Genomic DNA, 15,047 nt, shown 5'->3' with positions numbered 1-15,047 from the left:
GCATAAATAAGCTACCTCCTAGAAAGCAAGGGTTCAAGCAGGGAAATATCAATTCCATCTCACATATTTCAAACTTGGACCAATCTACAATGGCCAAGTAAATAAAAAAATATCAGAGGGAAAAGTATCAGAGGCATACACTACCTGAACATTGAAGCTGAGAGAGGATCTGGCCCCCTTCAAAATGGTGACTTGTCATCTTTAAGTTAGGTTTGATGCAGCGAATAAAACTAGATCCCTGTTACCAAAACAAAGAGTTAGCAGAATCTGTACACTTTGAAACCTCCTGAAATATGTTAGTTATTTAAGAATTACTGGGGGCAGGGGAAAGGGAAGAAATAAAACAATACCTTTCTAAAAAGAAACTGACATTCTTTTGCTCTCATATATCAATACCAAAGCTGGACTGAAAAAAAGGATGTAACTGACCTCAATACTCAAGCCATTAATTGGAACCTTGACTTTGGGGTTTTCAGTGAACTGTTTTGCTTACCACTGGAACAATCTAACTAAGATTTAGTAGCCTGGATTCTACTACACTCATCATCTCCACAGTCACATCACCTAAATGCCTCATTTCTCCAGAGTTCACATGCTACCAGTCTCCTGACACTGGAATCATGCCAGATGAACTTGACTACCCTTTTTTCTAGCTTTCACTTCTTACAATCTCTTTTGGCTCATGTCTTCATTCTCCCTTCCCTCACATGGTTTCAGCCTGCTCTCATCCCCAAATGTATTACCTCTACAGTTTTGACCACTGCTTTCTCTGTCACTTCATAGTCATCCTCTATTTAAGGATGATTTTTTTTTTTGTGAGGCAACACTGATTATTCAAATTTTTCTGTTAACAGGTACCTAATGATAACCTCCTACCTTATAAACTACAATGAAATTGGGACTAACGAAACATATTTCTACTACTGGTTTGCGGTGTTTTTCACAGACAAAAGTGAGAGAGCCCACCAAGGAATCTGTCTAGTAACAACACGTTCTCGGTCATGGGTTAGCTGAAGTCAGAGCAGAGCACCTCCAGCCACACTTTTTTCCCTAGATTGACTCTTGGTTCCACTGTGCTGTGAATGATGGAGGTTATCTTTCTTTCAGACCATCCTCATGATTTCTGTAAAACTTTAACTACGCTCCAGCACCTGTCCCAATCATTTGCCTTGTTTTTCCCCTTCTTTTGACAGACCATAATCCCCTATTCAGAACTGGTTAGAACATGCTGTCAAGAGAAAACAAGAATGTGTTCCTACAAATGCATCTTCTAAAAAAGTCAGTACGTTGAATTACATGGAGAATTCTGCAAGCTATTGAATTACATCAGCTAAAACAGCAAATTCTCGTTAGGGGAAGCAGGTTCTTTGAGTATCTGTAGCCTACCACAAAAGTGAAATAAGACATTTTAGTTCTAACTAGCTTATGGAATCTGAAAACAGAAATTAATAATTTATTGTCTTACTTCTAAGTAACATCTCTGAATCTTTTGAAAATTAGTCACCAATGATTACCAGTGAATAGAGGGAAATGAAACTGACAAGAATGGAGATTGCAGCTCAGACAGTTTTACTATTTTTTACCTAAATTGTGTAACTTCCATTCTAAAACATTTTTTTTCCAAGTTTTGCTTTTGTTTTGTTTTGAAAAGCAAATTAATATTCATCACCTGCAGAGCAGGACATTTCAAAGGTACCATATAACTGCAAACTCTGAAGCAATTATTTATCACTAGACATGAGATAACGAATTATGATTTATTTCAGAAAATGATAACCCTGCATCTCTGTATATACTTACAGTACTGTGAAGCTTCTCAAGAAGCAAATTTAACTGAGTCTGTAAAAGAAAAGACATTTCAGTAGTCTTAACAACCACAAGTATACACACAAAATAGTGGTACAGCATTACTGCATGCACGTTTATTGTCAGTAAATCAAACAGAATTGATAAATCAAACATTCACATATTTTAACAGACAAAATCATGTAAGAGTGCATGAATGGTCCTGAAGAAATTACTTATGTTTAACCGTACAACAACACCATGTGTGACCAGTTACTTACAACAACATAGTTATCAAAAAGAAGTGCATGCACATTTGGGAAAATAAAGGAAATATGCAATAAAGTTATAAAGGAAATGAGACTGAGCAGCAATAATCCGAAAAATACACTGAAAATTTGTGGAAGTCCAGATTTAATCTTTAACAAGCCTATTTGTATGTTAAATAACACCAAAAGTATATGAGATATACTCAGCTTTTCTGGGGGGGAAGCTGTATTGGCTTGAGAGTCTACATCACGTCATTTCAGTAAATGAATCTTCATAATGTATTTTTAATTCTAAACTTCCAAATTTTTAATTCTACATTGATGACAACAGACTGTAATTTTAAACTGCATTTAACTATGGGTGTATTTAAACATACAGTGATAATACCACAAATTTGCATTTATTTGGAGAGAAAAGTACAGAATTACCAGATATGTAGGATACTGAGAAACAGCTGCTATTGGTAGGGATGTAAATTGGTAGGGACTTAAATATTCCAGGACCACATCAGAAAACCAGAATTATACTTTCGCTTTATGGATGTGTCTGTTCTACCACACAGATTACTGTTGTGCTAGCCTTTCTAGTTTACTAGCAAATGTTAGGTATGTAGACTGAAGTAAGACAAAATTCTGAATGTCCTAACATACTCCTCATTTTCTGTACTGGCACCAAAATGGAAAGGATCTCACTTTTGACTGATTTTTTTAAGCTAATTGAAAGATATGGTTAAGTACAGGCAAACAGATTTGTATCGGCAATATGCATCACCTACAGCTGTCGGTCTTCCTTCCAGTAGACGCAACTGTATTTTTTTTTAATGTTTCATGGATATAGTTAGAAAGACGGAAGGAATTCCACAGGAGGTATGACAAACGTTGATAACCTCCTGCTAAGTTCTCACATACACTTTGTATCTACTTTGAATACAACCTTTATCTTTTCTTAAGCAGGAAATGCTTTATTTTGGAGAGGAAAACCTAATTTCCATCAACAAAATATGTTTCTGCTAGAGGAAAAATGTACCTTCCTTATAATCATAACTTGACAAGAAATAAGAGACTCTCTCAGGTAAATGTCACTAATGATCATATGAATAAGGCATATTGCTAAAACTACTGCTCTTTGAATTATCACAATTTAATCCATCATTACTATATTACGGTAAAACTTCCCTAAAGATTCTTGTGTAGATCTGATGAACTAATTCATCTTCATTTCCTCAACTGGTTTATGTGAATTAATTTTAATTAGTTGTAAGGAAGGGACGTGCGAAGGGCTTTGTAAAAACAACTCCCTGCATCATCTAATAATTGATGTAATTAGAAGAATTCAAGACTGACTGACACTGACAGGTTGAGAATTCTTGTTCTTATAGAGATTAAATTTCTACTCAAATAATGAAGTATTTTGACGGAATCTAAATTGAAATTTTCAAGGCTATTAGTGCTCATCAATAGTACATGTTGTGTCTGGGAAAGTAACAGTAAATGAATTACTGAAATTAACACACACATTCAAAATGCCATGAAAGTTGAAAACACTGAAAGAACTATAGATTGATGGGCCAGATCCAAAAAGGACTTTTAGTCATATTCTAGGTGCAGAGGTGAACACCAAAGTCCAAAATACAATCCAAAATGTTCCCACTCAATTGCTGCTTAACTTATGAAATGCCTCCCTTTTTACTTAACCCTTCTTGGACAACTGTATCTTTCACATTTCCACATTTACTGCACATGGAATGCTAAATCCAAGAGGAACTAAAAACCCAAATGGAAGAAAGTGGAAATTATCTCAAAAGATCCCAGTTGCTTTCATTTTGAAAATGCAATTATAAAAAACAATGGATCTCAGCTTCACCTACAACAGATTCAAGGCTGCAGGGCTTGCCCAGGAGGTCACATATCTGCATGTAATTCCGTTTTTCATTCTGTCCTCTGTTCATACATTGTATATTAAACCAATTGCTACAGCTTAATTCTACAACTGCTATATAATAAGAAGGAGGAGGAAATAATGATCAGAGCAAAACTCAAGACAGCAGAATGGCCAATTCCCAGCTAAATTCCAGAAACACTACTTTACAAGTCAGACCATCTCTCCTATGCTTCCTGCCCAAACAAAATTTATTTTTGGCTACATAACAGCACATCTCCAAAAGGGTATGAGGAATTCCCTCTGCCAGACTGACCAATAACTTGGTGCCAAGGGTCATATGCTTAGAGTTAAAACACTGAACACAGTATAGACCAGAATCAGAATACAGTTGCTATACAAAAAGCAAGTGCTGGTACTATATCCTTCCTTTTCCTCCAGCCTTTGCATTTTTACAGAACACTAAGCCACAGAATACACTTATGCAAGAAGGAATTTATCTTGCAGTCCTGATTCAGCACATAACGTTAACATGGAATAGAAATGCAGAAACTCTTTTGCTATTGGCTAGACCCCACTCAACTTGGAGATCGTGGGATTGTCTAAGGTACTTGCTTTCACCAGGGCCTGCATAAAGGGTCTACACATGTGAATTGGGGTTTTAGGTGCCTTAGGCAAGGTAACATACCAAAAATGTCACAGCACTTAATTTGAAGGCATGTAAATCCTTCATTGGATCTGGCCCAGTTGTGTTGAGAAGAGCTCTTACTGAAATCGCAGCAGCTCTATCAACAGTAAATCCATGAGATTGAAAAAGTTACCTGCAGCCCATGGTTGTGCCTGCTTTTCCTCTCTTAATTCCCCTATAGTTCTTTTTCTAGCCATCCTGAGCTGGAATAGTCCAGCTAAAATAAAACTGCTGAATGAGAAAAGGATGCAGAAAACATTTGGAGAAGACAAGGTTTGAAGGTCAGCTTTACAACAAGCAGAAGAAAGGAGAAAATGAGAAGCATCAGATTCAGGTATTGAGAAAGGAAACATTCAGCACAATGAACATATTTCTGGGAAAGCCATGACTATTGATATTTTTAAGAGGAAAAACAGTGGTTAGGTTAACTGTGTAATTTTGAGAATGGTAAACTGCAACTAATTGATATATCTTATACAGCACAAAATTAAGATAGGATGGAAGAACACCTTTTGTCACATTTAGAACTCCTGAAAGTACACAGAATTCAAATTTAGATCAAGAGATTAAACCTTTTAAAGAAAAGACTTACATGTGGCTTTGCAAAATCCTGATTTATGAATTACTGCATAATCTCGATAAGAACTATTATCAAACATATTTTGACAGAAATGTATAGCACAAGTTGAATATACTGGTTTCTTACAATTTAGTAGAAAAAAAACATCTATTTAACAACATTTTTGCTGCATGAATGTCAAGTAACCACTAATTCTCCCATCCTTAAGTTCTGCTTATTTTAAGTAAATTAGAAATTGCATATATTACAGGAAAATAGATTATTTGCTATGTTATGTTACCTTGAATTTGTTTCCCACACTGATGAAACTAAGTTTTCCAGCTTTTTGTTTGGGATCCTTGTTGTTGTTAGTGTTAGATTCAAACAGCTGTCGAACAAACTTGTCCTTGGATTCACATATAAGAGATTCAAGGGACATGTGCAAAGCATCATTATTTTTTTCCACAAATTGTGTCTGAAAAGAAAAGCCAAGAAATAATAGCACACTTGTTTCACTGATCCAATTAAGTAAAAATTGAAGTAAAAATTAAGTTAAAAATTAAAGAAAAGCTGAATTCTACAGTTTATTCAAAGATCAGCAACAATATGTAGGATAAATATTTTCATGTTACTTCAAACTTTTCATCTGGACACACAAAACATTAATGACAGAGAGGAAAGATACTGTTAAATTTGAAGGATATTGTAGGAATTATGAAGCCCTAGGTAAGGTTTAGTGCCTGTTACGACACCTGTTGTGCTTTTGTTAATGATTACACTCAATTCCATTTCCAGTATTCAGCATATCATAGAATGGCTCAGGTTGGAACGGTCCTTAAAGATCATCTAGTTCCAAACCCCCTGCCATAGGCAGGGATGCCACCCACAAGATCAGGTTGGCCAACCCCCCATCCAGCCTGGCCTTGAACACGTCCAGGGTGGGGCATCAATTCGATAGTTCTGAGAACCTTAAATAATATTAGAAGCAGTGAAAAGTTAAGATCTGTTGTGAAATAGGAACTAGCATGCACACTTTAACTGGTGGATCTAAAGTTGGGAAAATGAAATTAAAAACAGTTATCTTAGTAGTACTGCAACCATGGAAGACTAGTTGATTTAACCAAAGATATCGTCCCTTCCCACAAGCCGTACATCTCTGTTTTATTTGCCTCACTTTTAAACGTTAAGAGCTGCTTATTAAACTGAAATTCAAAGATTAAGACACTTGTATCCAATTTCACCCTAACAAAATTCCCTATCAAGAATTTGTGATGCAACTTCAATAGTTACTTTGACATTTATGAACAGAAGAAGGCAAAATTATTTTGAATGAGAGAATATGAATTTGCCAAGACATTATATAAAAGGATTTAAAGGTGATGGGAGTCAGAGGACAAACACAGGCCTTCCAAATTCCCTTGGACTATGAGAACACAACAGGAACATAAATGTAGACAGTTGAATGCCCTCACCAGAAATTAGCTTGTGAAAGCTGCCACAAGACCAGTGAGAAAGAGAAAGAAACTATGAACAACATACAAGGCAGCTGTAATCCAGCTAAGGCCCAAACTACGTAAAACCCTCTGAAGAAGGGGATAAATGAAGTCAAGCATGTTAGCATGGCTTCTGGACCAAAGCTGCCTCATACCTGATTAGCTCAGAGAGCATAGCTTATGTGCAAATATCTGGCTCTGTTCCTGAAGAAACCGTAAGGTATTAGTAACATATCATGATGAGGTAGACAGTAAACATAGACCATGTGAACATAAATAAATGCATTCCAATGTTATGTGTTATTTTGATATTGAGTCTGTGTGTGACCTTGGTTTTTGTAGCACACAGACTTCAGCTTTCTTGTTTTTAAAATGATCTACGGAATGCACCTATTTCAAAACACTATAGCAATCGTTATTCTTGGAGTACTTTGAAGTAAGAACACGCCCTGAAAGTCTGCATTTTCAAATGACAAAAAACATCTTTGGAATTAGTTTCCTTTTTACACACTGGAGTATCAGATGAGAACAATGAAGTGTTATGGATCTTTCATTTATCCTATACCCTTACTTTTTTCTTTTTTTCTTTTTTTTTTTCAAGAATTGTGTTTTAGATGTTGGCTTAGGATGTTTCAATGTTTTTGTATGATTAATAGTCATAAAAAAAGGACAAGTATTCAGCATGTATTTGAGGGTGACAATTTCAGCTATTTCATATTCTTACATTTCTACCAACAGTAGAAATGGAAAAGTAAAAAATGTGAGTTTTAACAAATAATAAACTTACATTGCATAGAACAAGCATGCTTCTGAAAAGTTCTGCTTAAGTCTAGCAACACTTCTGTGTTATGTGGCATATTCTCCTGCTGGAGATGCAGACCTCTGCTGACATAAGATTTGTAGCAGACTGTGGCTCAATATCTGTAATGTTGACACTGTTACCTACAGATTTGACACTTACACAAAATATGTCAACAGAAGCCTGTCATCTGAGAAGTTAAAAGAAATTAAAACATCAATTCTGTCACACATTCACAAAACTAATTTCAAAGTTAAAACATATCAACTTTGCCATTTCTCTTCCAATTAACAAATTTTGTTATTGTCGTTTTTACCAATATACACTGAAAAGCGTATTATAAAGCGTAACAGAAACGGCTGACTTTTTTCACTTAAGTAATATTACCGTCTCGTAGCACACTGCTCCCGCAAAATGCCGGATAATAAAGCCTTCGTCATCTCTGATATTTCTGTGAACAGCCAATTTAGACTTTCTAGGGATCTGGAATTAAAAACTTGAATTACAAAGAAGAATTACATTGGAGAGTGAGAAAAATGTATTCCTAGGATATCACCATGATTTTGCCAGGATGTTGAAAGTGATATTGCCTGCAATACAGTTGTGAAGACCACTACTATTTCAATTCAAACCAAGATATTTCAAAAAACCTGTTTTCATTCTCATTCACACCCTTCAAAATAAAATTGTCCAGGATTGCTAAGTCTACTTAGTTGGCTTTCCTTCTGCCTTTTGTCAACAATTTCTATTCCATTTATTGCACAGCTGATGACAAGCTGACAAATAGCCTTGTCATATAAATAGGATTAGACAGAAGCTTAAAAAGTTTTCAAAAGGCAACCACCTTGTTGATCATATACATACTGACAAGAATGTTTCATTGCACAGGAACCTAATTAAGCAAGCTTAAGAGGAAACTTTAAGAAAGGTAAGCAGCTGGCAATTCAATTTTATCTGGCTCCTTTTGCTTGCATTTTTTCAGCAGGGATTTTGTTTGATTGTTTGTTTTGTATTTCAGCAGAAGTCATGTATAAAAGTTGCAATGGTTCGCATTAACCTTCCACAGAGTGCTGTATGTTAAAGAATTAACGACAAATAAATTCACCTGGTGAGTTACTTACTTTCATTGCTGAAGTGTTAGCTAGACACTTCATGCAAGTGAAATCTTCTCCAAAGCGAGCAGTTTTGGAAATTAACAACAAAATAGCTCATCTGATATGAAATAGACTAAATTAAAATGTGTTGGTATTTTTCCTTTTCATGCTTTACACACTAACAGTCTTCAAACAGAAGTGAAGAATGTGGCTATACTTTCAACAGGATATTAGAATTGCTAGAAGACTTAACAAGCCTTTAGTGAACTTTTCAAAACAAACCTAATAACTGAACTTGTTGAACAAAAGCATACAGATCATACAAACTGGTGTGGTATGAGATTTCTTAGAAAAGGTTGTCATTAAATTCAGTGTTACTATCAACAGTTCCAAGAACTGTTTTATTAAAAGAAGACAGCCAACACAAACTTACAGAGAGTCTGAAATGGTCCTTGTGTTTTGGTGCACAACTGAAGTAAAATGCTGGTCAGTTGGCTGGGGAAGACGATTTTCTTCATCCAAAATATCCAGCACACCTATTAATTTTGCTTCAATCAAATCTATTAAAAATAACAAAACACAAAAATTAAATATATAATCACATACCAGAATTGAACATTAAAAGTGCAAAGTGCTACTGATCTAGTTTTGCATAACTATCTTGGGAAAGCTGTTAACACAGAAAGACACTGTAAATTAATTCTATAAATTTTAATTGTTGATTTAATCAAGATTCTATACATATTATCAAATTCTAACTTTAACACAAGGAACATAGGGCAAAGAAATATGGCAGGGATTGTTTTATTTTTACAGTGGGTCTCAAGCTCAATTTAGTCCTCTAAGTCCCATAAGTACCTGAATGCACCTGTAGTATGAACTTTATGAGATAATTGCTTGTATCAGGTAACTGCTATCACTGGCCTGGCCCAACGCCTTAAGCAAAATTATATTTCTACAGAAACCAACATTATTTTTTTCATTCACTTCTAAAGGCAGTAGAAAATCCTTTTCTCCTGACACAAGAACAGAAAAAAGGCTTAAATAGTTTAATCAGGCCATGATTTTACTAACTTACCTAAGAATACCTTATACAATGAAGAAACGTGTAAAATCTGTGGTGGGGTGTCACATGGAATAGTAAAAGGGGTCATGTCTTAGGGACTACTACTTGTATGCTTATGTAAGCCGCTCAAGCCATTTCTATGGGTGGTAAAAGACAACTTGTCTACAGTCTTTACAACCTGACCCATTTTCCCACTATTCAGAGAGAGACCTCTTTAAATAGGCATCAGGGAACCCTTTTTGATTCTGAGATTATGCTTCAAAACAAACAGGTATGGGACGGCAGGGGGAACAACACTTTTTACAGAAACATGATGGTCTCTACATGATAACAATGTTTTTGGGAACAGGCTCACACACATGCTTTAGTAAACCACTAGAAGAGGTATGGTTTGCATTCGTAGAAATCACATTTTCTGTTGCTATGTTTTTATTCCCTCCTTCAGATACATTTCTATTGCTTTTTCACGAGATGGCTAAGACGCCTGATTGACAAGAGCTATCACCTTTTGTTAAGTCAGAGTTACCAACTGCACGGTCCTATCCAACAAGGTGAAAACTTCTTCAGCAGAGCTACAGAAACTCAGAGCAGCAGACATTTTGCAACAGATGTTGAATTCTGCCACTATGAAACCTCAATCCAGCCAGAACTAACTGACTAGTTACCATAAATAAATTGCTGTAAATGCAAAAGCAAGGTCAAATTCTGTTCATAATACACCGATCTGGAGAACACAAGTTGAACATAAAGAAAACAAGTAAGCCCTTGGCCTATCGGTCTGTGCAAACCTAACAGCAACAGGAATCTCTACAGCCTATTGCCTATAATTCATTTTGCTTCTTTGCCAATTGGCTCACACAAACAAAAAGGGTGGGTGGGTGGGTGTTTAAAATAATGGAACTTTTTCCCTCAGACACCCCCACACCCTTCTTTTTATTTATCTTGTTATATTGAGGCATTCTAATTAGTTTTCTGTGAAAATGCCAAGAAATTCACAAGTCCCACCTGCAGTTATAACACACTGCAGGACAACATGGATCCATTACCAACTGGAAATGGAATTTAGAAAAAAAAAAAAGAAATCACAAGGTTTCAACAGTCATTAAAAGCATGAAATTACTAGCACTACTTATATTTTGCCTCTAACTGCTTAAAGTAGTTTAAGCTTTTTTCTCCAAGATGCTAGTGAATAGCTTGACATTTCAAAAGTACATACCTATACAGTCCTGATTATCTACGTAGCGCACTTCATTAACCCCCAGGCCTTCTTTTTGGTAAAGTTCTTGTTCCTTTACAAAGAAAAATAAGGAATAATAGTAAAAGAAAAAATATGACTCACCACATATTTTTTACCCACTGAAACTGGGCATGAACGAACACACATTTTAGAATTCCCTTGCGCAGCTTATCATATTCCAACCTCACCTCCTTAATGATATGTCAATGCTTTTAGATACTCCCATTATCTACAAGATATTGCCCAATATTTGGATGCCCCATTTTAATGAATGGTATTTAGAGTAAGAATTCTTCATTGATTTTTTTTAAGGGAAGAAGAAAGGAAGATGCTTCTTTTTGAAAAGTCACGTTCTTTTCTAGCACAATCACGTCACACAGCAAGAAGACCACCTGTGGTTGACTCATTTTTTTTATATGAGCATAATGAGAAATCTTATGGAAAATGATATTACTTTTAATATCTTTTTACTGAAAAAAAAATCAAATTTAATAATACAACATACCTCTTTCAAAATTCTTTCATTAAAAAATTGCTGCAGTTTTTCATTACAGTAGTTGATACAGAACTGTTCAAAACTGTTGTGTTCAAAGTATTCTGAAAAATAGTAAACTTCTGTGATAAACCAGCATTCCACCAATTTACATCACAATAAATAAAAAGTTTCATAGTGCTAACATTTAAAAATGTTTTTTGATATATACGTGTTTCTTTCAATAAAATAAAAGCTGTTACAGATTTTCATGTTGCATGTAAGACAGAGAGAAAAATGCTGTGGCGGATCATATTTCTATGACAAATAACAGACAGTTATATCTGGCAGCAAACCAAAGCAAGATCCCATACAATGAAACCATACGTGTGTATTACTACAGTGGTAATAACAGATTACTAGAAAAAATATTTTACTTGTTAAGAATACTTACCAAAACCAGCTATATCTAGAACTCCAATGAAGAAAGAAGAAGTCTCAAATGGAAAACACTGGTTTACTCTGTTTACCACGTGGTCAAAGAGATGACTATACACTGTTTTAGCCAAGGCATCGCGAGCATTGTTTGCTTGTTCCACTTTCAAGGGTACCCTATTAAAAGAAATAAATAAAGGAGAGATCTTACGTTTCAGAATTTCTCACTTGAAAATACTGAGATTAGGCCCTAAACTTAAAAAGAACCTTTCCTGTCTTTGTAAGTCGGGACACAAAAAGGCTGGGCTTTAAACCTAGGTACCAAGAAACAATCTTGCCAAGTTAGACTAAATATGATATTCCCAAGTTAGACTAAATTTGTTATCTGTAAAAAGAAAGACTAATGTTTCACTATCCTCATCAGCAATAAGATGCAGATGACTTCTTTCTCATTTATTAAATAGTTAGACGCTATATTGAAAATAGCCAGAAAAAGACATTTGAAACGTATTCTTATCAACAAGAATATTTCAACTATTTATTATGAGCTGCTTATTACAATAAAAGCTATAGTTCAATTTTGCTCTGACATCTTTGACCCTATGTTTTCATAAAGGCTATAACTGAAACTATAGGACTGTAAATTAATCAGTAACAAAACAACAAAAAAAATGCACAGATAGGGCATGTGATCTCATGGTGAAACTCAGACAATCCCAAATAGGAGGATTTTTTTCAAAACACTGGAAAAACAGTGAGAATTTACCTTTTTTCCATTCCTTTTTATAAAGTTTTATTCTACATTATGACAATTTATTGTCAGTTTACATTTACACTGAAATTTAGCAGTTATCACTGTCTACAGTTTTGTCAGTTTTTGTGTTTTGTTTTTTTTAAAGTCACAAGTTTAAAGACTATTAAATGCATGACAAAGAACTGTGAGAATATCAGAAATATAAATACATACTCTAGCTATACATATATGTATTTATCTATTCCATGAAGTCAGTATGACAGTGACTTGCCTAAAATGCATACACTTAAAAGCACATTTACCTATCTTACTTCCTGAATAAATACATTCCACAAGACTTGCTTTTAAATAGGTTTCAGAATAACAGACAGGCATATCAAAAATAAAAACTGTTTTACTCTATGCAGCTCAGGAGGTACTTGTAGAAGTCTTCAGAATAAGACAGTTCATAGAAGGAAAAAGCTTTATGGAAATTTTTAAGAAATAAATGAGAGAAATATGAAAAATGAACTTTTGGCTTTATGGTATGATTGCAAATTGCACTTAGATCCTAATCATGTTAGCAAATAATTCAAAGGTAACATCCCCAACAACCTGAACAGAATCAAACCAGAACAGAATCAGACTGACAAAGATCAAAAACATTGCAAAGGATTTTTACGTGTCAATAAAAAATATAAATACAAAAAGGAAAAAAAAAATTTTGAAGTACTGACAGCTGCTTGACCTAACAGTATCAAAATTTCATGCATGGAAAAAAGGCCTAAAATTTCAAAACAGTTATGGGTACACAAAGGCTTTGCACAATGCTGTATCAATGTTAAAGTAAACCCAAAGAAGAGATTTTTAGGGAGAGCGCCTTTGATAACTGATATAATTTGCTGGAAGGAACAGAGGAAGGAATGTCAGGATTTTTATCACAGCAGTCCTCTTTGTCTTGAAGACTATGGGATGATGGCTTCAGCTGTATGCCAAGAGCTCTTCTACTTTTTCTAAATTATCAGCTGGTTTCATAAACAAAACAGTTCTCCACAGGTACCTCCCTATTTCACTTCTCCCCATAACTAGCCTCGTACCCTTGGATGACTACAGCTATAACAACAATCAGTATTAAATCGAAGGTCAGCCTGCTTAGCTAAGGTGGTGGATAACCAGCTATGGAACTTTCCAAATATGCAAAAATCTACATTTAAGAAATAACTCATCTGAACTGTTCAGCAAGCCCCATGTACGAGGTGTACGAGGCTCAAGGTGCCACAGCCGCAGAACTGCTCTGTCGCCCCCTCCAGGCAGCTTTCTTCACACAGGAGTACAAAGAACTGGCAAATCAGAAAAGGAAAACTAACACTGCGCAGCTTACCCGTGTTGCATCATTTCCTCGACTTCCCAGGATACCCAAGCTCTAAGCTACCTCATGATTACTATTTCGGTATTTTTCAAAGATGATACGCCAGATGCAGAAATGTGAGACTGATGGAGATCACTTTCTATTGTGACTGATAAGTCAGGGAACCAGAGACTCTGTTCACTAAGGACACCTGCAGCTAGATTACATTAGATACTAATTAGCTTTAACACACAATCTTGTCTTCCACTAAGGATCTCCTGACTTATCTTAGGGTAACAAGTACTGACAGAAATCTTATCTTATAAATAGCAGGAAGATACCTTTACATTCCATTCTGATACGTTTAAGAGATCAGAATGCTAATACCCACGTGTCAGCCACAGGCCTATTGCATAATAGAATATACTAAAATCATTTATGCTTTCATTTCTTTAAAGTACATTAAACAACATGACAAATGGAACAATACTCCTAGAGCATGTACTTACTAAAATGACCCTATTCTTTAAAACTATCAAATTCTACCATCACTAAGAAGAATTCCAGAGACTGCACAAAGCCCTATTTTAAATTATCACAGGATGCAGCAGAAACTTGTGGGAAGAAAATGTAACCCAGCAATGCTTTTTGCACAGCTGAAAAAGCACAGAACCACAAAATAATGCTGCAGTTTCACTGACTCAGCAGATACAGAAGAGCGCTGCTACAGAACTGCCTCTCAGAACAAGTGACTTCCTTCTCATGGGCTTTTCTTCCTGTGATCTTCCTTTCCCCTCCTCTGCTCACCGGGTCTCTCTTCTCCTGTTTCTTGTCTGAAGAGAAAAAAAAAAATTTCCTTCCTCCATTTCACCTTCTCCCCCTCTCCTCTATCCATCAGCTATTCGTAAAGAAGAGGGAAGAAATTATTTCAATTTTCTAGCCATTGGTAAGGCAGTAACAAAGAAAGCCTTGCTTGGTCTTCATACTAATTTCTTCAGTGCAGTTCCCAGTGATTCACAGAGTCTGAGGCCTACGGGAAAGCTCTCTCGTGGGCTGGGAAAATTCCACATAATCCTCAAACATTTTCCAATATTTAACATCATTCAGTTTACTTACCCAGACCACATAAATTACAATTAAATATCTGTAATTTGCCCATAGTTGTCAACAGTTAGGGGAGAGAGAGCAGG

The 15,047-nt window shown here is 35.5% G+C and overlaps 1 protein-coding gene across 1 annotated transcript in view; it reads right to left on the bottom strand.

Moving 5' to 3' along the window:
* Positions 1–15,047, bottom strand: part of MYO6 (myosin VI) — a 106,576-nt gene that overhangs the window by 27,951 nt on the left and 63,578 nt on the right. The window contains 9 exon segments of the mRNA XM_035543169.2: positions 145–238; positions 1,801–1,839; positions 5,482–5,655; positions 7,860–7,955; positions 9,000–9,028; positions 9,031–9,126; positions 10,849–10,921; positions 11,375–11,466; positions 11,796–11,953. Of these exon segments, the coding sequence (XP_035399062.1) occupies positions 145–238; positions 1,801–1,839; positions 5,482–5,655; positions 7,860–7,955; positions 9,000–9,028; positions 9,031–9,126; positions 10,849–10,921; positions 11,375–11,466; positions 11,796–11,953 (851 nt within the window).

This window comes from Cygnus atratus, chromosome 3, assembly GCF_013377495.2.
Source record: "Cygnus atratus isolate AKBS03 ecotype Queensland, Australia chromosome 3, CAtr_DNAZoo_HiC_assembly, whole genome shotgun sequence".
In the NCBI taxonomy this organism is placed as follows: Eukaryota; Metazoa; Chordata; class Aves; order Anseriformes; family Anatidae; genus Cygnus; species Cygnus atratus.
This window is presented reverse-complemented; position numbering and strand designations above follow the sequence as displayed.